This window comes from Sturnus vulgaris, chromosome 30 (genome assembly GCF_052056855.1).
Source record: "Sturnus vulgaris isolate bStuVul1 chromosome 30, bStuVul1.hap1, whole genome shotgun sequence".
NCBI lineage: Eukaryota > Metazoa > Chordata > Aves > Passeriformes > Sturnidae > Sturnus > Sturnus vulgaris.
Window position 1 is genome coordinate 2041539 of NC_142272.1, and position 22588 is coordinate 2064126.

General features: G+C 60.2%; 4 protein-coding genes across 6 annotated transcripts; 2 read left to right on the forward strand and 2 right to left on the reverse strand.

Moving 5' to 3' along the window:
• The first annotated feature begins 2289 nt into the window (after positions 1–2289).
• DAZAP2 (DAZ associated protein 2) lies at positions 2290–5907 on the forward strand. 2 transcript variants are annotated; one of them, XM_088180919.1, is made up of 4 exons: positions 2290–2385; positions 3125–3231; positions 3499–3735; positions 4590–5907. In XM_088180919.1, exons 1-4 carry the CDS (start codon positions 2373–2375, stop codon positions 4713–4715), a joined length of 483 nt encoding a protein of 160 aa, XP_088037045.1. In that variant the 5' UTR covers positions 2290–2372; the 3' UTR covers positions 4716–5907. The 2 variants fall into 2 exon arrangements, with proteins under 2 accessions (XP_088037045.1, XP_088037046.1); XM_088180920.1 differs by lacking the exon at positions 4590–5907 and adding an exon at positions 3876–4581 and having other exon boundaries at positions 3499–3745.
• Positions 5733–10365, reverse strand: SMAGP (small cell adhesion glycoprotein). Its single transcript, XM_014891843.2, has 3 exons — positions 7502–10365; positions 7333–7407; positions 5733–6735 (listed from the first exon to the last, which is right to left on the reverse strand). Exons 1-3 carry the CDS (start codon positions 7530–7532, stop codon positions 6572–6574), a joined length of 270 nt encoding a protein of 89 aa, XP_014747329.1. The 5' UTR covers positions 7533–10365; the 3' UTR covers positions 5733–6571.
• A 615-nt stretch (positions 10366–10980) lies between these two features.
• On the reverse strand, positions 10981–16655 carry LOC148220846 (bridging integrator 2-like). Of its 2 annotated transcripts, none has more exons than XM_088180912.1 (11): positions 16517–16655; positions 15012–15092; positions 14853–14907; positions 14046–14140; positions 13854–13949; positions 13666–13773; positions 13482–13567; positions 12867–12942; positions 12517–12599; positions 11466–12237; positions 10981–11173 (listed from the first exon to the last, which is right to left on the reverse strand). In XM_088180912.1, exons 1-11 carry the CDS (start codon positions 16592–16594, stop codon positions 11078–11080), a joined length of 1626 nt encoding a protein of 541 aa, XP_088037038.1. In that variant the 5' UTR covers positions 16595–16655; the 3' UTR covers positions 10981–11077. The 2 variants fall into 2 exon arrangements, with proteins under 2 accessions (XP_088037038.1, XP_088037037.1); XM_088180911.1 differs by having other exon boundaries at positions 11451–12237.
• On the forward strand, positions 16593–20524 carry LOC106864409 (chymotrypsin-like elastase family member 1). The gene is made up of 11 exons (XM_088180632.1): positions 16593–16791; positions 17369–17510; positions 17705–17915; positions 18002–18098; positions 18196–18278; positions 18371–18471; positions 18724–18849; positions 18935–19071; positions 19624–19769; positions 20142–20291; positions 20392–20524. Exons 1-11 carry the CDS (start codon positions 16593–16595, stop codon positions 20407–20409), a joined length of 1410 nt encoding a protein of 469 aa, XP_088036758.1. The 3' UTR covers positions 20410–20524.
• Positions 20525–22588: the final 2064 nt, after the last annotated feature.

A 22588-nucleotide genomic window follows, 5' to 3' on the forward strand; every position in this document is an offset into this window, starting at 1 on the left:
CCCCGAGACGAGAGGGGACAAAGGGGACAAGGACGGTGGGGGGGAAAGGGGGACAAGGCCGAATATTAATGACCCCACAGCCAGACCGACCCCTCCTCATTAATAATCATTAATATTCATTAATATTCTAATTAGCCCAGGTGCACCTGTTATTGGCGGCCGCGGCCCAGTTCTGCCGGGTTCATTTGCATATGCGCTGCCGTGATTATGAATATTTAATAGGAATCGTTAAATACCTACAGCTAGTTAAACCCCGGGCTCATTTGCATACATTTGCATAGCGCTAATAGATTGCATACGGGGACAGGAAAACAGCTCGGGTGGGGGGGCGGATTTTAATTAACAAAGACTCGGCTGAGGGGGGAGCGGGGGGCACTGAGGGGGGGGCTGGATGGGAGGGGCGTCCCTAAATGGGTCTGGGGTCCCTAAACGGGTCTGGGAGTTCCTAAACGGGTGTGGGGTCCCCAAGCGGGTCTAGGGGTCCCTAAGTGGGACTGGGGGAGGGGGAGAGGGGTCCCTAAGCGGGGTTTGGGGGGGTCCCTAAACGAGTTTGGGGGTCTCTAAAGGGGTCTGGCGGTCCCTAAAGGGGTTTGAGGTCCCTAAAGGAGTCTGGGGGTTCCTAAAGGGGTCTGGGGGTCTCTAAGCGGGGTTTGGGAGGAAGAGGGAGGTCCCTAAGTGGATCTGGCGGTCCCCGAGCCAGGTCTGGGGGGGGCGAGAGAGGGGTCCCTAAGCGGGGTTTGGGGGTCCCTAAAAGAGTTTGGGGGTCCCTTAAAGGTGTCTGGGGTTCCCTAAGCGGGGTCTGGAGGTCCCTAAGCAGGGTTTGGGGGTTCCTAACTGGGTCTGGGGGTCCCTAACCGGGGTCTGGCCCCACTTGGAAAATAAAATTTATTTTTTTCCATTTCTGTGCCTTTGGAAGGTGAGGACCATTCCCCCTCATGAATTATTCATGAGCACACCCCAGCACGGGAGCTCATTTGCATATTGATGCCGCAGTGCTGCATTATTCATGAGCTCGGGTTTGGGGCTGGAGCGGGATGGAAAGGAGGCGGAAAAGGAGAGATCGGAGTCCTCAAAGTGGGGGCGAAATGAAGGGAGAGCGAGCGCGAAAATCACCAAAAATTGTGAATTTTAACCTTTCAGGGGGCATTTTACAACCTAAGCGGGCTCTTTATTGATATAGAGATATGTGGATTATTTATATCTAGCTTTATGTATGTAATACACACTATATATATTTTAAATATTATACATTCTCTTATTTTATCAGTATTGAATTTTTTATATATTATACTATTACGCTATATATTGTGTATTTATAAAAATATTTATTGGTATGTATTCATATTATACTATATATTATTATATATTAATGCATAACTATGTGATTTGTACTAATATATAACTATATTAATTAATTTAATGTTTTATTTATTGACCCTTGTTAATATTTATTCCTATATGTTATACGTTACATTATTGTATTAATATTTTGTAATATTTATTATTTACTAGTTTTATATATTACTATAGTATGTATTATATATCTCTGAAGATTTATAGGTGTCTTATAAATACTTTATAAATATTTATTTTAACCGCATTTTATATTAAGTTTTTATGTATTAACGGCCAAATATAGAACGCTATTATTTTCTTACCAGTATTTCCTATTATTCTATTTGAGATTTAGTTAAACTTTAAACAATTTAATACTTTATTTAAAATAAAATATTTCCCACCCGCGCTGCATGCCCAGCTCCGCCTCCCCCTGCACCTGGGCCAGGTGAGTCCCTCCCAGTCCCACCTGGGCCAGGTGAGTCCCTCCCAGTCCCACCTGGGCCAGGCGTTTTTCACCCCAAAAACCAAAGAGGGGGGGTCCAGGGGAACCCCTCCCGTCCCTTAGCGGCTCCTTCACCTCCAGACCCCGCTCAGGGCTCCCCCTCCCCTCCAGCCCCCCATTGTCACCTCCAGGCCCTGTTTAGGGACCCCTCCCCTCTATCCAGCCCCCCCCTGTAGTGACCCCAGACCTGGCTTAGGAATCCCCCTCCCCCCTCTCTCCCATAGTGACCCCCAGGCCCGGTTTAGGGACCTCTTCCCCTCCCCCCAGTGACCCCAGACCCCATTTAGGGACCCCTTCCCCTCCAGCCCCCCCATTGTGACCCCGCCCCCATTGGGACCATCCCTCATCCACCCCCTCCCCGTTTCCCGCGGCCCCTTTAAGAGCGCGCGGCCCCGCCCCGAACGCGATGACGTCACGACGTTCGCTTCCTGCCCCGCTTCCTGCCCCGTCCCTCACCCTCCCCCACGGGCCGCCCCCGCCTCCTCCTCCTCCTCTTCCTCCCCCCGCCGTGACTCCGGGAGCCGCCGCCGCCATGAACGGCAAAGGCAAGGCCGGGGCGGGGCCCCTCGGTCCCGTTTTACCGGAGCCGCCCGCCCCCATCCGCCAGCGCCGCCCCGGCAGCGCGGCGCCTTTAAGGGCGCGTGAGGGCGCGGGCTGGGCGGGGCCGAGGGGGCGGGGCGGAGGCGGGGCCAGGGTTGCCATAGAGACGCGTGCTCAGCCTCGCTTTGACCGGGGGGGCGGGGCCGGGGAGATTCCATGGGAGGGGGGCGTGGGGGGTCTGAGGTGGGGGAGATACCATGGGAGGGGGAGGGGGCGCGGGGGCGGGGGTTGAGGACGGGGGAGATACCATGGGAGGGGGCGCAGGGGGGTCTGAGGGGGGGAGGGGGAGATACCATGGGAGGGGGCGCGGGGGGGGTCTGAGGAGGGGAGGGGGGAGATACCATGGGAGGGGGCGCGGGGGCGGGGGTTGAGGACGGGGGAGATACCATGGGAGGGGGCGCAGGGGGGGTCTGAGGAGTGGGCGAGATAACCATGGGAGGGGGTCTGGGGGGGAGATACCATTCGGGGGGAGGGGTGACACCGTTGGGGGGACTCCGAGGCCGGGCTGATGCCATGGGGGGCACTGGGGGAGCTGCCAGGAGGGCACGGGAGGGGCAGGGGCACAGGGGGGCTGATGCCCTGGGGGGCACAGGGCCCGGGGGCGATGCCTTTTCCCGCAGGGCGATCCTCGGCTCATTCCCAAAGCCCCGATCCCGCCTCTCCTGACCCGTTTCTCTCCCCCAGGGCCGTTCCCAGGCCAGCCCTCGTTCCCCGGCCTGGCCCCCCCCGGGTACCCCCAGACTCTGCCGCTGCCGCCCCCCTACCTTGACCCTGCCCCTGCGTACCCCGAGGTAGGTGGGACCTGTCCAGAGGGGCTTTACCCCGGGACCCCTCCTGTCCATGGCCCAGGGGAACCCTAGAGCTCACCTGGTTCCCTTGGACAGGGACCCTCCTGCCCGTAGCCCAGGTGACCCAAAATCCCCCAATAAAGCCCAGGGATGAATTCCAGATGATTCCTGCTCCCACTGGCAGCTGAGAGTCCCCCCCCCCGGCTGCTGGATGCACACCTGGATATGGGATAACATCTGTCTGACCTTGCTGACTTGGTGCTTTTCCAGCTCTACCGTCTCAGCTTTGTCCCCCTGGGCGCTGCTGGCATCCCCCCCGTGTCCCCCGGCTACCCAGGAGCGTCCCTGTACCTGCCCCTGGCCCCGCCGCTGCCCCTGGGGGCCCTGGGCTCCCCCGTGGCCTATTTGCCCCTGGGCCAGGTGTACCCACCGGGATCCACGGTGCTGCTGGAAGCGGGCTTTGACACCACAGCCAGGCTGGGGACAGGTGGCACCAGCAGCATCCCGGTGAGTGCAGGTGGATCTGTGGGATTTGGAATTGGGTGGGAAGGTTTGGGACAGGTGGCACCAACAACATCCCAGGTGGATCTGTGGGATTTGGAATTGGGTGGGAAGGTTTGGGACAGGTGGCACCAACAACATCCCAGGTGGATCTGTGGGATTTGGGATTGGGTGGGAAGGTTTGGGACAGGTGGCACTGGCAGCATCCCGGTGAGTGCAGGTGGATCCACAGAATCAGGAGGGATTTGGGTAGGGAGGGATCAGAAGATCACCTGGCCCTGGCCCAGGTGAGTCCCAGCCCCATCCTACCTGGCCTTGGGCACTTCCAGGTGGGCTCTGGTTCACAGCCAGGCTGGGCGTGGCCAGTGCTGCCCAAATCTGGCCTGGGGGGAGCAGGGAAAGGGGGGGCCTTGGCCACCTGACCTCACCTGTCCCCACACCTGGGCCTGGCACTTCCTGTGAGCTGGGGGAGGCTCCTGCTCACCTGGTTCCTGCTTCCCCAGACTCCCTTGGCTCCCCTTCCCTACAACCTGAGAGGTTCCTGCTCCCCTGGAATTCCCACTTGTGGCTCGTGGGCGTGTGGGGAATGTGTCTCCCAGGGGACATTGTGTCCCTCAGGTGATAGCACAGGTGGCAGTGTGTCCCACAGGTGACAGTGTGTCCCCCCACCTGGCCCAGGTGCCACAGCCCTCAGGGCTGGGTCAGGGCTGAGGACCCAACGTGTCCCAGCGCTGTCCCCCAGCAGGGTTGGGGACATTTCTGTGTCGCCACGGGGCCCTCGTGCCCGCCCTGGCGGTGGCAGTGACCCCGGCTGTCCCCCCGCCGTGACAGTGACCTGTCCCTCTCTTTGTGTCTTGCAGCCGCCGCCCGCCGGGTGCCCCCCGGCTGCCCCCCCGGTGCCCGTCCTGCCCGGAGCCGCCGTCCTGCTGCCCCCACGCAAGGGGGGCTTCCCGGGGGGGGCCGGGGGCGGCTTCAGCCTCTGGTGAGAGGGGGGCCGGGTTTGGGGGCCCCCCCTGCCCGTCAGCACCTCCCCCCAGGTACCTGCACCGGGTCTGGGGAGCCCCAGAGGCCGGGGAGGGACCCCCCCACCCCTGCAGGTGACACGAGTGGGTGACAGGGGAGGGGTTCGGTCAATTGGGGCGTCCCGGGGGGTTCATTCACAAACGGGGGTGAGCTCAGCCCCGCCCCGTCCTCATTTACACCCAGCTCTAATTAATTAATGGCCTAATTATACCCCGGGGCGGGGTTTCCCCTTCCACTGCCCTCATCCCTCTGCTGGACCCGTCCGGCTTTCCCTTCTTTTTGGGAAAGGTGGATTTGGGGTAGAAAATGGGTAAAGTCTCCTCTCCAGTGGCAAAGCCTCCTCTCCAGGGGCAAATTTCCCTTTCCAAAAGCAGAAATCTCCTTCCCAGCAGGGGAAAGGGACCTGAACCCTTCCCGGCCTCACTCCAGAGGTGCCCCCTCACCCTCTCCCACCTTTTCTCCTCCAGAAACTGTCCTGGGATGTTTTTAACCCGCTCCCAGTAATCTTGGATTGTTTGCACTTCAGCTCTAATCAAAGCCATGAGCGGTGCCAGGGCCGTGCTGCAGCTCCCGGGGGATCCTCCCGTCCCAGCTAGAACCAGGTTTAACCGATGCTTCATTAGCAAACGCTTGATTTTAACTCAGACCTGGTGTTTTCGCACCCAAATCCCTTAAACCCGAGAGGCAGGATTGCACCTGGGGGAGCTGTCAGGGAACACACAAAGCCCTTGGATCACGGGATGCTTTGGGGGGTTATCAATGGGTTCATCCATGAGCTGTTTATTGGAGGGTTTATGAATGAGTTTTATGAATGGGATGTTTGTAAACGGATTTTTTTTGTGAATGGGTTGATCGATGTGTTTATCAGTGACTCATGCCTGCATTGATAACCAAACCTCCGCAAGCTTGGGAGGAGCATTTCAGGGATCCTCAATCGGGTGTTTTTCTTCTTTTTCGTTGTTATTTGATGAAGAAAGAGCTCAGATTTGACTCTATTTTATTTTAATATTTCACTTTAATCTGAATCCGTGTCCTCTGTGTGTGTGACCATCCCTGACTGTTCCCGAGCTTGGCTCTCGGACTCTCTGTGCTGCACTGAACTTGTGGAGTTTTTATACTAAAAACCAAAAATAAAGATTATTTTGAAAATTTAAATGAACTAGCAGATTTCTGTTGGGCCTCTGAGAGCCCCTTCGGCTGCTGCCAGCCAGGGGTTTCCTCACTTCTTTCCTTTTTCCTGCTCGGTTGGGAACTTCCTCTTTTGGGGTTATTATTTTTGGGGGAATATTTAGGTTTTTTCCTGCCCTCGGGTACCCCCATATTCCATCTATGGTTGGCTTAATAAATTAAGGGGAAAAAAACCCAACCCAAACCAAACAAAATCACCCTGTAGAGCATCAACTTTAGGCAGGACCCCAGCTCAGGGAATTTAGGGAAATCAGAAGCTCCAGGAGATTCAGGCAGATCCCAGCTCCAGGATATTTAGGCAGAACCTCAACCCCAGGGAATTTAGGCAGCTTTCCAATTTAGGCGGATCCCCAAATCCAGGGAATTTAGGCAGAACCCCAATGCCAGGAAATGCAGGTAGAGCCCCAGCTGCAGGGAATTTAGGCAGATTCCCGCCTTAGGAAGATCCCCCACCTCCAAGAAATTTTGGCAGATCCTCAGCTCCGGGATATTTAGGTGCACCCCCCAACTCCAGGAAATTTGGGCAGCTCCCCGATGTCAGGGAATTCAGGTAGCATCCTAACTCCTGAAAATTTATGTAGACCCCCAGCTCCAGGGGATTTGGGGACCTGTGTGGATCCCAGGGGTGTCCTTAGATAAAATATTCCTCCTTGTCCTTGGGCGGAGCCTCCTCCCGCGGGGCCGTGTCTGCCTCGGGCTGCTCGTAGGTGCGGTAGGAGCCCTGGTTCCGGTACAGGTAAATCCCGATCACCACCAGCACCGTCAGCAGCGTGAGGAACACCAGCGTGATCACCACTGCGGGGGGAAGCACGGGTGTGAGAAGATCATTTACTACTGATTTCCTCCTAATTTTGAGGTTAATGATTTTTGCAAGCAACAGGATTTAATCAAATGTTAATGGTAATGAAAAAAGCCTGAATTCAGTGGCACATCTGTGTTCAGCAGCAAAAGTCACCGATGCCTGCCAAAATCTAAAGCTCAGAGTCACTTCACAGGTATTTAGGGCAGGTGTTTAGTGAAAGCCAAGAACCTGTGCCCCTCTATACCAATAGAGAGCATCAGCTAATTCCAGAGGTGCATTCATTTTACACTTAAAAGCACACAGCTTCCTCAGATAAGGTGGCAAAGACAGGCAATGATTTCCATCGAGGACAACCCAAGGTGCTCACCTGGAAGGAGCTTGTGGCCCTGGGCATCAGAGCATCAACTGATTTTGTGCCTCTGCATTTATCAAAAAATCCTTTTTAAACTGATGTGCTACCCTGTTCTCCTGACAACTGAAAGATGGTGGAAGATATTATTTTGTGGGGATTACAGCAGTTTGTGCTCCTTTGCTATCCTGGAGTTAGGACGGGAGCAGGGCTCAGCCCCGAGCAGGAGCAGTGGCCTCACCTGCGATGATGGCAGTGTCGGCGTCCTCATGGCCAGGGGGGGTGGGAGCCTTCCTCAGGTACGGGGTCGTCAGGTCTTCCTCGGGACAGGGGAGAGAGGGAGGTGAGGGAGGGTCTGAGCCAGCTGGAGAACGAGGGAAGAGCCCGGAAAAGCGGCTCCAGGTGCTCACCTGCGCTCAGGTGGGGCTGAGCTCCCTCCATCGCATCGGCTCCTTCCAGGTGAAGGTTTGGGGTCCTTCAGAGCTGCCAAAAATAGCGAGAAAAGCGGTGAATTCCCAATCCTCACCTCAATCATCACCGGCGCTCAGGTGGGGCTGAGATCCCTCCTTCCAGGTGAGGCTCCGGGCTCCTTGGGAACTGCCAAAAATAGGGATAAAAGTAGTGAATTTATGGGAATTCACGGCATAAAAGTGTTGAAAAAGTATTGAATTTTCATGGGATAAAAGTAGCGAATTCCGGTGAATCACCCCGAAAGGCTCCGCGCGGGGGGGGGGCGGTGCGGCACCAGTAACGCACTGGGATTACTGGGGCTGGGGTCGGAGCGGGAGCAGGGAAGAACCAGCTCCTGACTGGACTTACTCCTAAATTCTGAGAGCTTCAAAGCGCCTCAAAGTCCTTGAAAATGCCCTAAATGCGGGGCCGGAGGTCGATGCCGCAGCCGGGACGTGGAGCTGCCGGACCCACCTTGGCTGTGCCCGATGGGGACCCCCGGGACCCCCAAAGTGTCCCGGCGGCGGCTCCGGCGCTCGGAGCCGAGTGGCTCCGGGGCTCGGGGATTCCGTGACTCAGCGCGGTCAGGAGCGAATCAAATCTCGTTTGTTGGGGGTTTTTAAAAAAAAGAGGAAATCGAGCGGCGGGAGCGCGGCCGCGGGGCAGGAGAGAGGCGTGGCCACGGCCGGGCCGGGAGCCGGGAATTGGGGCTGGGGGAGATGGGAATTGGGGCGGGAATTGGGGCTGGGGGAGCCGAGAATTGGGGTGGAAATTGGGGCTGGGGGGAGAGCCGGGAATTGGGGCGGGAATTGGGGCTGGGGGAGCCGAGAATTGGGGTGGAAATTGGGGCTGGGGGAGAGAGCCGGGATTTGGGGTTGGGAGGAAGCCGGGAATTGGGGTGGGGGGGGAGAGGAGAGGGACTTGGGGCTGGGTTTGAGTCGGGATTTGGGGCTGGGGGCTCGGGAAGGGAGCGTTCCCCTCGGGGGTGGAGACCCCGAGCAGGCAAAGCCCGGCTCGGGCTGGCAGCAGCAGCCACCCGCTCATTAAACTCAGTTTTAGTTAAAATCAGCCCTGCTGTAAACAGTTTTAATTTAAACCCAACTTTGCTTTAAACCTGGTTTTGCTGTAAGACCAGTTCTGCTTTAAAACTAGTCCTGCATTAAACCTCGCTTTGTCTTAATCTAATTTCAATTTAAACTTTGTTTTGCTTTAAACCCAGCTTTGCTTGAAATCAAATTCTGCGTTAATGGCCACTCTGTTTTAAACCCGATTTTGCCTTAAACACAGCTTTGTTTTAAACCCAGCTTTTCATTGACCCGGTTTTATTTCCAGCACAATTTTGCATTAGGTCTGGTTTTATTTTTGTCCAGTTTTGTGTTAAACTCAGCTGACCTTTAAACTTGGTTTTGCTTTAAACTCCTTTTGCTTTAAACCCAACTTCACTTTAAGTCCAGCTTTGAATTAAACCTAGCTTTGAATTGAACCTGATTTTGCCTTAAAACCAGCTTTCCTTTAAACCCAGTTTGCTTTAGACATGATTTTGTTTTAAATGCAGTTATGCATTAAATCCAGAGTTGCTTTAATCCCAAATTTGTTTTAAACTCGGCTTCGCTTTAAACCAGGTTTTGCTTTAAAGAGTTTTGTTTTAAATCCGGTTTTGCTTTAACCCAACCCTTCATTAAGCCCAGCTTTGCTGTGCAGCTCTCCAGGCCTTTCCCAAAGCTAACCAGGACCTTCCCATGGAGCAGCTGCTGCTCCCAGGCGGCTCCGGGGCCAAAACCGGGTCTAATTTCCCTAAAAGAGACTGGGGTAGAAGAGGAGAAGGCGCTGCTGGGTGGAACGGGAGCTGCTCAGAGCCTCGGGGAGGGTTCCCTGGGGAGAGCCTGGCATTGCCATTGGGAAACACGAACCAGTTCTGTGCCCCAGCACCAAAAAGTGGAATCCTGGGACTCACCAAAGGTTTAAACCGAGTTTTATGGGAGGGAAAGGTTTGTTTTCCATCAAACCATGCATGGCCATGGAAGGGAAGCTCCTCGTTCTCTCTCCTGGGGCAGGGATCCCCCCAGGGATCCCCCTGCTCCCGCCGTGGGACCGTGGGAAGGAGCTCCCTGCACCGAGCGGGACGGATCCGGCGCTTCCCAGTGCGGAAACCCTCGGGATTTTTGGCAGTGCCAGGCCGGGCTCCAGCCCGGAAGAGGGGGGCTGGCAGCGGGAGTGAATCATTCCCAGCACTCTGCATCCCGATGGATTTCCATGTGTTTGTAAAGCAGGGTTGTGAAAACCCCTCATGTTCCTCATTCCTGCGCTCCGGCCGAGCGGCTCCAGAGCCGTTCCCAAGGGAAACCCAACCCTGCTCCGCCTCTCCGATCCCAAAAACTCCTTGGAGGAGCACTGGGGATGCAGCCCTGCCGTCCTCATTCCTGTCCCCGTCCTCATTCCCGTTCCCGTCCCCATTCCTGTCCCTGTCCCCATCCTCACTCCCGTGCCCTGCAGGACGGGAGGGTTAAACCATCCCCACGGGGATTTTTTCGGGGTGCTTGGCAGTGCCTTCACAGCCCCCCCATTCCCATCCCATTCCCATCCCATTCCCATTCCGGCGGATGGAGGATGGGATCAGCAAACCATCCCCGCAGGTTTCTTTTGGGGGTGCTCAGCAGCCCCTCCCCAGCCCCCCTTCCCCTCCCCAGCAGGTGCAGGGCGGGATTTGCTGCTCACCCTCGTTTCTTCTCTGTCACCTCGGGATGATCCCCTGGGATCAGCGCTTTGCTCCCCCTGTTTCCCCCGGATTTCCTTCTTTCAGCCTCTCCCTGTGGCAGGATCCGGCCTTTTCCCTCCCCTCCCACCCCAAATGCAGCTGGAAAAGCCCGGCCGAGCCCCGACATTCCGGCTTCAGCCCAGACCAGCTCACGCCCCGTCCCTCACTGCAGGGCTCCGCTGCCTCCGTGTCCAAACCCCTGGCCCTGAAGCCCCCCAGGGAACGGGAATTTCGAGGGGGCATCCCGGGCTCCAGGTCCCACTCGTGCAGCTCTTACCTGCCGGCACCATGTGCGGCTCCAGGTGAAGGCCTTGCCCAGGTGAAGGCGTTGCCCTTTTCCTACCTCACCTTTCCAGTTCGGCTGGAATGAGGATCAACCCCCAGGATTCCTCCCCCGTTAACCCCTGGCTGGCTGCGGGGACAACCCATCACCCCGGAGACTGGGAATGGGGGAATTCTGGGTGACGAGAGGGGAAATTTTGGGTGTTCGGGTTTTTTTTGGCATGACAGAGCATTTTCCGGGAGCTGGTGGAACAGACTCGACGCCTTTTCCCTGAGTCACGGGTGTTATGGGGGGAAGAGAGTGACAACCCCCAACCTCCCCCCTCTCCAATCCTCAGCCACCCCAAATCCTCCGGGGGGAATCCCCCGGACCCCTCTGCAGTCCCAGATGGAGATTTGGGATTTTGCCACCTTTTCCGTCTTTATTTCAGGGGGGATGGGGGCTGGGAAATGCATTCTGGGGAATGAGTTTGGGGAAGACGCCGCATTTCCCGTGGGATCACAGAGTGCTGAGGAACTCGGGGGGATCCTGGGGGGAGTCTACAGCACCTGAGGGGTCCCGGCTCGTGTCCTGCTCCGGTGTCCCTGAACAGCCCTGGGAGAGACACGGGTGACACCGGCACCTCGTGATTCCCTTAAATCCCACCCAGAAGGGACCGAGCCCCCCGCCCGGATCGGGGATCCAGAGGGGCCCGGGGCCGCGGGGAGGGGCAGCTCCAGCCCCACCTGCAGCCGAGGGTGTCCCAGGGGCTGGGTTTGTCCCCAGGCCGGCCTCGTGTCCCCACCTCCCGCCCGGGTGTCCCCCCCCAGCCAGAAATCCTCCTGTGTGTGTTCCCCGCTCCCACCCCCGGCGTCTCCCAGAACTTTCCCACCTGGGTTTTGCGCACCTCTGGCTCGGCATCCGTCACCTCCGCGCTGTCCTCGGTGTCACCGCGCTGGCTCCGATCACCGCCGAGCTGGCACGGCTCCCGGGGACACGCCGGGGACACCGCCGCGGGACCGGGGACATGGCCGGGGACAGCGCTGGGGGACGGCGGCGCCGCGGGACGAGCCCCACCCTCAGCGCTGCTGGCCGTGCTGTCCCCGGCCGGGTCCGCGGCTTTTCCCGGCTCCGGTGACAAGGTGCCGGCGGCCTGGGCAATGGCCTCGGATAAAATCAATGACGCCAGGGAAGCGGCGATGCCCTCGGGCCCAACCCGCTCCCCGCTGCCACCCCCCGGCTCCGCGGCCGTCGCTGATGTCTCCTGAGCAGGGGACAGAGAATCGGGGTCGGAGCTGGACTCTGGGGTCTCCTCGCTGGACACTGGCACTGTCACCGATGTCGCCTGCTCATTGTCGTGGCCAGGGCCGGGCTCTGGGGTCTCCTCGCTGGACACCGACGCTGTCACCGATGTCGCCTGCTCATTGTCGTGGCCGGGGCCGGGCTCCGGGGTCTCCTCGCTGGACACGGACGCCGTGTCCAGGGAGCCCCCGCTGGCGGGCGAAGCCGGGGGGGGCCCGGGGGAAACAGCCCCCAGGTCCCCGTTGGTATCGGGGGCAGCGCTGTCCCCGCCGGGGGACCCCGGTGTCACCTCCGCGTCCACCACGGGCGCCTTGTCCGGGCAGGGGAACACGGCCGGGGGGCTCACGGGCGCGGAGATGACCAGAGAGCGGCGGTTACTGGGGACGGGGGGGACAGAGAGGCTCAGCTTGGGGTGTCCCCAACATCCGTGGGGTGTCCCCAACACCCTTGGGGTGTCCCCGTCCCAGCTTGCAGGTGACGCCTCCCCTTCCAGCAGGACCCCGATCAATTCCCCAGCAAAAAGCGCCTTCAGCGCATCTTTGGCAGAGCCCGCCCGACCCAGCGCTTTGGGTCCGGAGCCTCCATCGTATCTGTGGGGGTTGAGGGCGAGCTGTCCCCTCAAGCTCCGCTGTCCCCTCATCTCCCGCAGGTGTTACCTGGGGACACCTTTGATGATGAACACTTTGCTCGAGTGCTGCTTCTCCAGTTTGCTCATCACCTCGTACAGGTCCCGGTTGAGCTGGGGAGGGAGGACACAGAAACATTTCAGGGGCCCCCCAGGTGCCTCCCATCACCTGAGGGCTCAGCAGGGCTCCCAACACCTGGGGACACCCCGAACACCCTCGGGCTGCTCTGAACGAATGAATGAAGTGAAGAGCAAGGACTCTGAAGAGGTGGGGAATGGCACCGGTGCAGCCACCTGGGGACACCTAGGGACACTTGGGGACACCTAGGGATACTTGGGGACACCTGGGGCGGGGGAGGTGTTTTGAGGTGTCCTCCCCACCTTGCTCATCTCCTTGTAGAAGACGTCGCGGAGGTTGGAGATATTCTGGAAAACGGTGACGTAACAGGCGATGCGGCTGCGGGGGACACCGGAGGGGTCTGGGGCTGTCCCACGATGTCCCCATGGAGGGGACACCGGAGGGGTCTGGGGTCTGAGTCCCCAACTCCGCGGACCCCGCACAGAAGGGGAATGTCCCGGCCAGGGCCACCCCATGGATGCCGTGCTGTCATTAGGCCCCCGTGGCCGATGTCCCCCAGGCCCCCCCGATGTGTCCCCAGGGTGGACTTTGAGGAGAGACCCACGCAAGTTCTTCCCAGCCATGGAGGGACCTCGCCCCCGCGATGTCACCCATCCCTGAGTCCCCCAGTGTCCCCCCGCCCCCGCAGAGCCCCCCAGTGCCACAATGTCCCTCAGACCCCGCCGAGCCCCACGATGTCCCCCAGCCCCACGATGTCCCCCAGCCCCACAATGTCCCCGAACCCCCGATCCGCGATGTCCCCGAGCCCTCGCGATGTCTCCCAGCCCCTTGATGTCCCCAAATCCCCGCAGTGCCCCCCAGCTCCCCGAACGTCCCCGAGCCCCCGCGGTGTCCCCAGCGCTGTGACAGCCCCGTACCTGCCGTACAGCACCGGCAGCTCCTCCCGCAGGTCCCTGTTCAGGTCCTCAAACACGGCCTGGGCTTTATTGAACTCCTCCTCAGCCTGCGGGGAGGGACACGGGGGGGCCGTGGCTTTGTCCCCACGCCCGGGGCACTGTCCCCACATGGGGGCTGTGCGGGGACGTCCCCGGGAGTCCCAACCTTGGCGATTTTGGCCTCATCCTTTTTCTTGGCGCTCTGCAGAGCCTCCAGGTGGTGCCGGGCGCTGTCGTAGTCCACGAGCTTTCGGCCCCGCTTGGCGATGCGCTCCTGGGGTAGGGGGGACAGGTAAGCCAGGACCCCCCGTGTCCCCCCTGTCCCCAACCCCGCCCGACCGCGCAGGGAGGCACCTTAAAATCCCCGAACTGAGCCAGGTAATTCTCCATGAGCCGCAGGGCTTGGTCGGCCAACTTCGCCTCGTAGTCATCCCACAGGAGGTCATTGCTCTGGGGGGGACAGGGACAGCGACAGCGGTGACAGCCAGGACCCTCCGACCCCCCCCCCAGACCTCCAGGGGACCCTTGGGGACACCCAGGGCTCACTTCGGCGATGGCTCGGAGCTCCCCGTGCCCGTCCCACTCAGGGCTGTAAATCTCCTGCAGCGTCTCGGCCACTTTGCGGGAGCTCTCGTGCATCACTGCGGGCACAGGTACCCGTCATTACCGCTATCATTTATTCATTTATTCATTTATTCATTTATTCCTTACCGTTATTGGTTTATTCACTGCTGTCTACTGTTGTTTATTAGCCCGGATGTGTTATTTTAAATGATTTATTGTCTCTATTATCTCATATATATCCAATACATATGTATTATCTGTTTTCCTATTTAATATCCCATATATAATATATATCCCGTATATATTTATTATTTATTATTTATTATCCCACATACAGAATTTATATTGTTATTTTATCTTGAAGATCTCTTTAATATGTATTATTTTCATTATCTCTATTGCTGTTATCTCTTCATTATCTCTCTACTATTTTTATCTCTTTATTATCCCATATATATTTTATACATAATGAGATATAAAATATATATTGCATATGTCATATATGTAAGATATATAGTATGTATCTTATATATATTATCTATTATCCCACGTATAGTATTTTTATTACCTATTTTCTCTTTATTATCCATCTGTAGCTTACAACCTATTTATTCTCAACATTTATTTTTATTTATTATTCTTTTGATTTAACACTGATTTTTAATTAATAATCTATTTATCATAAGCCTGATTTCTTTCCTCTGCTATTCCTTATTTATAATCCTGGCTCCGCCCCGAGTCCCTCCCTGTTCCCGACTTTTCCCGGGACATTCCGGGGCGGTTCCGCACCTCTCACGGCTCCCACGAACCCCTTGAGGTCCTTGTAGAGTTTGTGACCCTCATTCTGCAAAACACGGCGGCGAGAGGGGGTCAGGGCTGTCCCCGGGGCTGGGGGCGGACAGGGCCCCCCGGGGGTTGCTCGGGGTGTCCCCAGTGTCCCCCTGTCACCTGCTGCAGCTGGAAGTTGTAGGCGCTCTGCTCGAATTGCTCGTCTTTGGTTTCCACAGTTTTGCCCAATTTTTGCAAAACCTGTGATGGAGAGAGAGGGGAAGAGCTCTCCCCCCACCCCACACACCCCGAGTTCACCGGGCTGTGCACCCCGGACACCCAAAACCCCCCGGAGGGGCCGCGAGGATCCAGCAGGGCAGGATTTGTGAGGAAATGCAAAATTTCTCCGTGTCCCCCAGTGCTTTTATTTTTTTCAGGAAAACGGTGAATTTTTGGGTGCCGACCCACCTCCCACCCTCAGCCCTGTGGGTGCAGTCCTGTGCACCCCAAAACACCCCGAGCCCCGCCTGTGGGGCACAGGGAACACCACGAGTAGGATGAGGAGGGTCTGAGGCTGAAGGAGAGCAGAGAGGCTGGGCCGGATGGGGAAAATTTGGGGTTTCCAGGCTGAGCCTCCCGGGAAGAGGCTGAGTCTGGACTGGGGCAGTTTTGGGGTGTCCAGGGAGAGACTGAGCTCCCCTGGGAAGAGGCTGGGGCCAGGCATGAAGGAGTTTTGGGGTGCCCGGGAAGAGGGTGACCCTCTGGAAAATGACTGAATCCAGATGAGGGAAATTCAAGGTGTCCAGGAAGAGACTGAGCCCCCCCAGGAAGAGACAGGAGGGACTTTCGGGGTATCCACGAACGGCTTGACCCCCACAGGAAGAGGCCAGGGCTGGGAGCAGGGAGCTTTGGAGTGTCCAGGAAGAGGCTGGGGCTGGGTCAGAGGGAGATTTGGGATGTCCAGGAAGAGGCTGGGGCTGGGTCAGAGGGAGATTTGGGATGTCCAGGAAGAGGTTGGGCCCCCCGGGAAGAGGCCGGGACCGGCTGGGAGGGAGATTTGCTGCGTGCAGGAAGCAGCCAGAGCCTGGCCAGGGATGATTGAGCCGTGGGAAAGCCGAATTTAGCACCAAGCCCCGGCCAGGAAACCCGGGAGGGTGAAGGTTTGAGGGGGTCTTTGTGTCACCCCCGAAAGGGGAGTCACGGCTGCTTTTTGGGGACAGGAAAGGAAGGAGGTCCCCCCAGAGAGCCCCGAAGCAGCCGAGGATCGCCCTGCTCGTGCCGCTTCCGCAGCCCTTCCCCCTCTCTTCCTGTGGGGCCGGTGCTGACCTCACCAACACTCCTGGGACCCCCGGCCATGCCGGGTCCTGCTGGGGACCCCCAGCGCCAGCCAACCCAGGGACCCTCTGCCACCACCCCCCAGCCCCCCCGTACCCTCTGCAGGGCGTTTTGGATGGAAAACCCCCCAACATCAGAGAAGCCAAAGTATCTCGGGGAGCTCTGGGAGATGCCATCCTCCAAAGCCTTGGAGCAAGGATGACATTGACGCAGAAACCCCCAAACTCCCACCCTCTGAGCACCCAAGGGTGCTGAGCTGTGCCATCGGGGCCACCCCGAGAGCACTGTGGTGGACAAGAAGGACAAATCCAGGCAAAGCTGGGATTTGAGGGTGGGTGGCACCTCCATACCTTCTCCTGGGCGCGGCTGAAGCGCTTCTGGACCTGCCTGGCGAAGAGCCCGGCGCTGCCGCTCCTGCCCTCGGCCATGGCCCCGGCCCGGCCCCGCCCGCGGCCCCGCGGCTGCCGTTGGAGGGTTTTGATGGAGGAAGTCGGAGGCGAGGCCAAGCAGCATCCGCTGCGCACCCCGGAACCCTCAGAACCCCCAAAAGGCTCCTCTGGCACCCAGCACGGGGCTGGGCCACGGGGCTGGGGGGATGTGCGGGATCCGGCGCCGGGAGGGACCCGTGAGGATCATCGAGCCACATCCTGGCCCTGCACAGACAATCCCAAAAGTGACAAAACCCCAATGTTCAAGGTTGTTGTCAAAAAGGCTCCTGACCTCTCGGATCATGGAACAACCAGAGCTGGAAGGGACCCACAAGGATGATAAAGGTCACCTGTTGGTTCTGCAATGGACAGATCCAAAGATCCCCAAAATCCAGGAGTGTTGTCCAAGTGTCCAAACTCACGGAATCATGGATATCCTGGGATGGAAGGGACCCACTGGGAACCAGGAGTTGTGGAACATCTGGAGTTGGACAGGACACAAGTTGTGTCCACCTCTTGGTCCTGCACAGGACAACCCCAAAAATCGCATTACTCTACAAATCCCACATTTTCAGCCCAAAAATGAGTTTACGTCTCTTTGTGCCACAACCGGGGGATCAGTGTTGGATTGGGGTGTCCCTGTGTGGGGTGGAGCCATTGCTGCTGTCCCTGGCCGCGTGCCCTTGGTGCTGACAGATCAAACATGCCGACCCCAAACGTGGGGATCTGTCGTGCTGACAGAACCAACTGTGAAATCTCACGTTTTCTTTGAAGATAAGGGCAGAACTGCAGCAGGTGCTTTTCACTTCATTCAGGTGTTTTACGTGGGTCACCCCATGAGCCCCGTGATGCCAAATGCTGTTTGCCAGTGCCTCGAGGGCCAAAGTCCCCGCCCTCACCAAAACAGCCTCAATTGGTAATTCAAGGGGTAAAAAACGACACAGTTTTGGCCAAAACTCCAGGGATTCTTCCAAAGCATATCGCTGCTTCATTGTGCCCCAAACTCAGGCCGCGGGGAGGCCGAGCCCCGGCCCTGCCCCAGCGCTGCCCGTGCTGGGGGCTCGGGGAGGGGCTGAAGGTCGTGCCCTGCTTGTGCCTCCATTTCCCCAGGCCGGGGCCGCTGCGGCTCCGCTCAGTGCTGGATCAACCTCTGGGAACCATCGCACCAAGCGAGGCCGTGCAGAGCAGCAGCCGAGGCGGGACAGGCTCTGGGACACGGGAGCAGGAGGTGCCAGCGCAGGGCAGCATCTCCCTGGGCCGCAGAGCCGAGGGACGCTCGGGGTGTGCCCGGGGTGCCTCGGCCTCGGCCTCGGCGCCGTGTGTGCTTTGGCACAGGGGCCAAGGCCGCTGGCCGGGGCCGGGACACCTGGGTCCCTTCCCGCGCCTCCTCCCGCGGCCCCGTTAAAGCGCCCGCGGGGCAGCGCCTCGCTCCCACCGCGGACCCCGCGCTCCAGGATGATGATGATGCTGCAGCTCGTGCTCCTCGCCGCGCTCGCCCTGTGCGGTGAGTCCCGCCCGGAGCCTTCGGCCTCCCTCGGCACCTCCTGACACCCCCCCCTCTCACCCCCCGGTGGGGACTGACGCCGGCCCTCTGTCCCCAGGGCGCTGCTCCGAGCTGGATGTCGATGGCGTGCAGCGGGTGGTCGGCGGCACCGAGGCGCGCTCGCACGCCTGGCCCTACCAGGTGGGTCCTGCCGGCTCCCACGGCCGCTCCCGGGGCTCTGCTGGCGCCGGGACCCCGCGCTCAGCCCCGCCCGTGTCTCGCCCCCTCCCCAGATCTCCCTGCAGTATTACTCCCAGGGCGGCTGGTACCACACGTGCGGAGGCTCCCTCATCCAGAGGAACTGGGTGATGACTGCCGCCCACTGCGTCAACAAGTGAGCACGGCGGGGACCCCTCCTCCTCTCGGCAGAGCTCCTTTCCCCCAAAACCCTTTCCAAGCAGAAATTCGGGCTGCCCCGACACGCCGAGCAGCCGCCCTTGGAGGGCGTTCGGGCTCCTCAGGCAGGGGCTCCGTGCGGCTTCTCTGGGAGCATCCTCTCCCCGCTCTGACCCGCCCGGATCAGCGGCGCTCGCTCGGAGTGAGAGGAGTTTGGGGCTGACCGAGTGTTTTTGCACCTTGCCGCCAGTAACCTGAACTACCGTGTGGTGGCCGGCGAGCACAACCTCAACAGCAACGAGGGCAGCGAGCAGATCTTCAGCGTCAGCAAGATCATCGTCCATCCCTACTGGAACAGCAACAACGTGGCCGCGGGGTAACGCCCGCGGGACGGGCACTCGGGGGGAGCCCAGCCGGCATTTGGGGGGGTCCGTGTAACATCCTCTCCCTCGTCCCGGCAGCTACGACATCGCCCTGTTCCGCCTGAGCGGCTACGCCACCCTGAACAGCGCCGTGCAGCTGGCGGTGCTGCCCCAGGAGGGCACCATCCTGCCCAACAACTACCCCTGCTACATCACGGGCTGGGGCCGCACCCGCAGTGAGTGACGGGCTCCCCCCGCCCCGAATGCCCCGAGCCCGGACAGCGCCGGCAGCCGCGGGAGCTCTCAGAGCCCGCGGCGGCCCCGGGAGGCTCGGCCCGGGCTGGGCTCGGGGCTGGGCCGGGGCTGGGCTCGGGGGTGGGCTCGGGGCTGGGTCCGGGGCTGGGCTCGGGGCTGGGCTCGGGGCTGGGTCCGGGGCTGGGCTCGGGGCTGGGCTCGGGGCTGGGCCGGGGCTGGGCTCGGGGGTGGGCTCGGGGCTGGGTCCGGGGCCGGGCTCGGGGGTGGGCTCGGGGCTGGGTCCGGGGCTGGGCTCGGGGCTGGGCTCGTGGCTGGGTCCGGGGCAGGGCTCGGGGCTGGGCTCGGGGCTGGGTCCGGGGCAGGGCTCGGGGCTCGCGGGTGCCCAGCGCCGGGTCGGGCCGTGCCGAGCTTTGGGCTTTGGGGGGACGGACGGGGCCAGAGGGGCTGTGCGGGACCGCGGGCTCTGCTTTGGCCGGGCCGTGGCGGCGCCCGGCGGCTCCGAGGCGGCGCTGACCGGCGCCGGGTCCGTGCAGGCAATGGGCAGCTGTCCAGCGTCCTGCTCCAGGCCTACCTGCCCGTCGTGGACTACCAGACCTGCTCCAGCGCTTCCTACTGGGGCTCCACCGTCAAGAACACCATGGTGTGCGCCGGCGGCGACGGCGTGCGCTCCGGCTGCCAGGTCCGGCCGCGGCCCCCGCGCCTGTGCTCCCCTGTGCCCTACTGTGCCCCCTGTGCCACACTGTGCTCCCCTGTGCCCCCTGTGAAACCCTGTGCCCCTCTTTGCCCCCCTTGTGCTCCCTGTGCCCCCTGTGCCCTGCTCTGCCCCTCTGTGTTCCCTGTGCCATCCTGCGCTCCGTTCTGCCTCCTGTGTCCCTTGTGGTCCTCTGAGCCCCACATGACCCCCGTGCCCCCTGTGCCCCCCTGTGCCCACCTGTTCCCCCTGTGCCCCCCGTGCCCCCCTGTGCCCACCTGTCCCCCCCGTGCCCCCACGTGCCCCCTGTGAGACCCTGTGCCCCCTGTGCCCCTGCTCACGCCGCTCCTCGCTCCGCAGGGCGATTCCGGCGGTCCCCTGCACTGCGCCGTCAATGGGCAGTACCAGGTGCACGGCGTCACCAGCTTCGTGTCCAGCCAGGGCTGCAACGTCCTCCGCAAACCCACCGTGTTCACCCGCGTCTCTGCCTACGTCTCCTGGATCAACAGCGTAAGGGGCCGGGCCGGGCCGGGCCGGGCTCAGCCCCGGCGCTCTCGGGCTCCGCTGCGCCGGCCCCGCTCGCCTCAGCCCGGCCCTTTCTCCCTTCCAGGTGATCGCCCAGAACTGAGCGCAGCGGGACAAGCGCTCGCTGCCCCTCGCCCATGGACATCCCCTGACTCTCCCCCGCCGCGCTCCGGCCTTCTCGCCCCCGAGCCGGCCGCAATAAAATCTCTCCTCCCGCCTCTCTGCCTCCCTTGTCGCTGCCTCGTCCCGCGCCCGCCGATCCTTCCTCCTCCGGCCCGACATCCTCCTCCCCTCCCAGCTCCCGCACCAGCCCTTCCCCGCCTCCTCCTCCTCCTCCTCACTGCTCAGGGAAGAGCCCTGGCGACCAGGAGTCGGCTCCGAGCTGTCGGGGCAGCCCGAACATCTGTGGGATGATGGAAAAGGGGACAGTGCTGCAAATCCACTTCTTGGACAGCGAGGAAAAGGGTCCTTGGGAATATGGGGGGGCACACAGAGGATTCGGGGCGATCCCACCGGGATTTTCCCTGCCACTTGCTCCGTTTCCCTTCCCAAATTGACCTCCCTGGCCATGAGAGATGTCCGATTCGGGGACTGCCACCTCCTCACCCCTCAGCTGCATCCTGTGGCTGTGCCACAACCCCCCAGCCTGGCGACAAACCGCCAGCACCAGCCTGCCCCAAACTCCAGTTCACACCCAGAACAGACACTGCTGGAGGGATCCAGCGGCCAGCGGGGGTTCCTCTCACCCCTTGGTCGTGTCCTGCTGAACAAAACACCCGAGCACGACAAGATGGCTCTGCCGGCACTGCGGTGGCCACAGGAGCAGTGGCTGCACCTGGCACTGCTGAAGCCACTCGAGGGCTGTGTCCAGTTCTGCTCCTCTCATCAAGGGAAACACGGAGGGGCTGGAGCGTGTCCAGAGAAGGGAACAGAGCTGGGAAAGGGGCTGGAGCAGCTGAGGGAGCTGGGGATGCTCAGCCTGGAGAAAAGGAGGCTCAGGGGGGGACCTCGTGGCTCTGCACAGCTCCCTGACAGGAGAGGGCAGACAGCTGGGGTCGGGCTCTGCTCCCGGGAAACAGGGACAGGAGGAGAGGGACCGGCCTCAAGCCGGGCCAGGGCAGGCTCAGGGTGCACATCAGGAGATTGCCACATTCCCCTCCCCTGACCGGCTGCGATGTCAGGCCTGGTGCCCTCGTTAAGGAAATTTCCCAGTCTGACCATTCCCGAGGTTCTCTGGCTGTCACACTCCCACCTCAGGAGACTTTCACTGCAGGGACCGGAGCCCCAGCACAGCCGTGGCTCCAATGATCCAATGAGCCCCACTGGACTCCCCACGCCCCCCTCCCGCAGTCAGGCGCTGTTCCCTCAGCGGTTCCAGCCCTGCTTTCCCAGGGCAGTTTCAGATGTTGCTGTTCCTCAAAGCCATCGATTCCCAGGGCGGTGACACAGACACAGCCCGAGCTGGTGCCTCTGAGGAGGAGCCCCTCGGGTTTATCCCCTCACAGTCCAAGAGGGGACTCTCGCTCTTCCTCCTTTCTCTCCTCCCGTCTCTCCCAGTGTTCACCCCCGTGGCTGTGCCACTGACTTCCCAAGGGTCATCAGGGGTCAGCACTTCATGGCCTCTTGTGCCACCCAGAGCTCAACTCAGAGCTCACAAACTGAGCTGCTGCACCAGCTGCGATCCTCGACACACCAAGCACAGAACCCAGAATGCCTGAGGTGGGAAAAGCCCGCCCAGCCCATCCAGTCCAAGCTGTGCCAGATCCCCACCTTGTTCCCAGTCCAAAGCACTGATTGCCACATCCAGTCCTTGCTTGGACACTTCCAGGGATGGGCAATCCAAACCTTGGACTGTGAGGGGATAAACCCGAGGGGCTCCTCCTCAGAGGCACCAGCTCGGGCTGTGTCTGTGTGCGGGAGGGGGGCGTGGGGAGTCCAGTGGGGCTCATTGGATCATTTGAGCCACGGCTGTGCTGGGGCTCCGGTCCCTGCAGTGAAAGTCTCCTGAGGTGGGAGTGTGACAGCCAGAGAACCTCGGGAATGGTCAGACTGGGAAATTTCCTTAACGAGGGCACCGGGCCTGACATCGCAGCCGGTCAGGGGAATGTGGCAATCTGATGTGCACCCTGAGCCTGCCCTGGCCCGGCTTGAGGCCGGTCCCTCTCCTCCTGTCCCTGTTTCCCGGGAGCAGAGCCCGACCCCAGCTGTCTGCCCTCTCCTGTCAGGGAGCTGTGCAGAGCCACGAGGTCCCCCCCTGAGCCTCCTTTTCTCCAGGCTGAGCA

Bases quoted from the DNA above. Each gene is read 5' to 3' on its own strand.
- DAZAP2 (XM_088180919.1), top strand. The intron at 3,232-3,498 runs GTAGGTGGGACC...GTGCTTTTCCAG, and splicing joins CTGCCCCTGCGTACCCCGAG to CTCTACCGTCTCAGCTTTGT. The intron at 3,736-4,589 runs GTGAGTGCAGGT...TGTGTCTTGCAG, and splicing joins GTGGCACCAGCAGCATCCCG to CCGCCGCCCGCCGGGTGCCC.
- SMAGP (XM_014891843.2), bottom strand. From the start codon at position 7,532: ATGGAGGGAGCTCAGCCCCACCTGAGCGCAG. The intron at 7,408-7,501 runs GTGAGCACCTGG...GTCCCGAGGAAG, and splicing joins TCAGCCCCACCTGAGCGCAG to ACCTGACGACCCCGTACCTG. The intron at 6,736-7,332 runs GTGAGGCCACTG...TTCCCCCCGCAG, and splicing joins CGACACTGCCATCATCGCAG to TGGTGATCACGCTGGTGTTC.
- LOC106864409 (XM_088180632.1), top strand. From the start codon at position 16,593: ATGGCCCCGGCCCGGCCCCGCCCGCGGCCCCGCGGCTGCCGTTGGAGG. The intron at 18,279-18,370 runs GTGGGTCCTGCC...CCCCCTCCCCAG, and splicing joins CGCACGCCTGGCCCTACCAG to ATCTCCCTGCAGTATTACTC. The intron at 18,472-18,723 runs GTGAGCACGGCG...CCTTGCCGCCAG, and splicing joins GCCGCCCACTGCGTCAACAA to TAACCTGAACTACCGTGTGG.
- LOC148220846 (XM_088180911.1), bottom strand. From the start codon at position 16,594: ATGGCCGAGGGCAGGAGCGGCAGCGCCGGGCTCTTCGCCAGGCAGGTC. The intron at 15,093-16,516 runs GTATGGAGGTGC...TCTCCATCACAG, and splicing joins TCAGCCGCGCCCAGGAGAAG to GTTTTGCAAAAATTGGGCAA. The intron at 14,141-14,852 runs GTGCGGAACCGC...CTGTGCCCGCAG, and splicing joins GTTCGTGGGAGCCGTGAGAG to TGATGCACGAGAGCTCCCGC.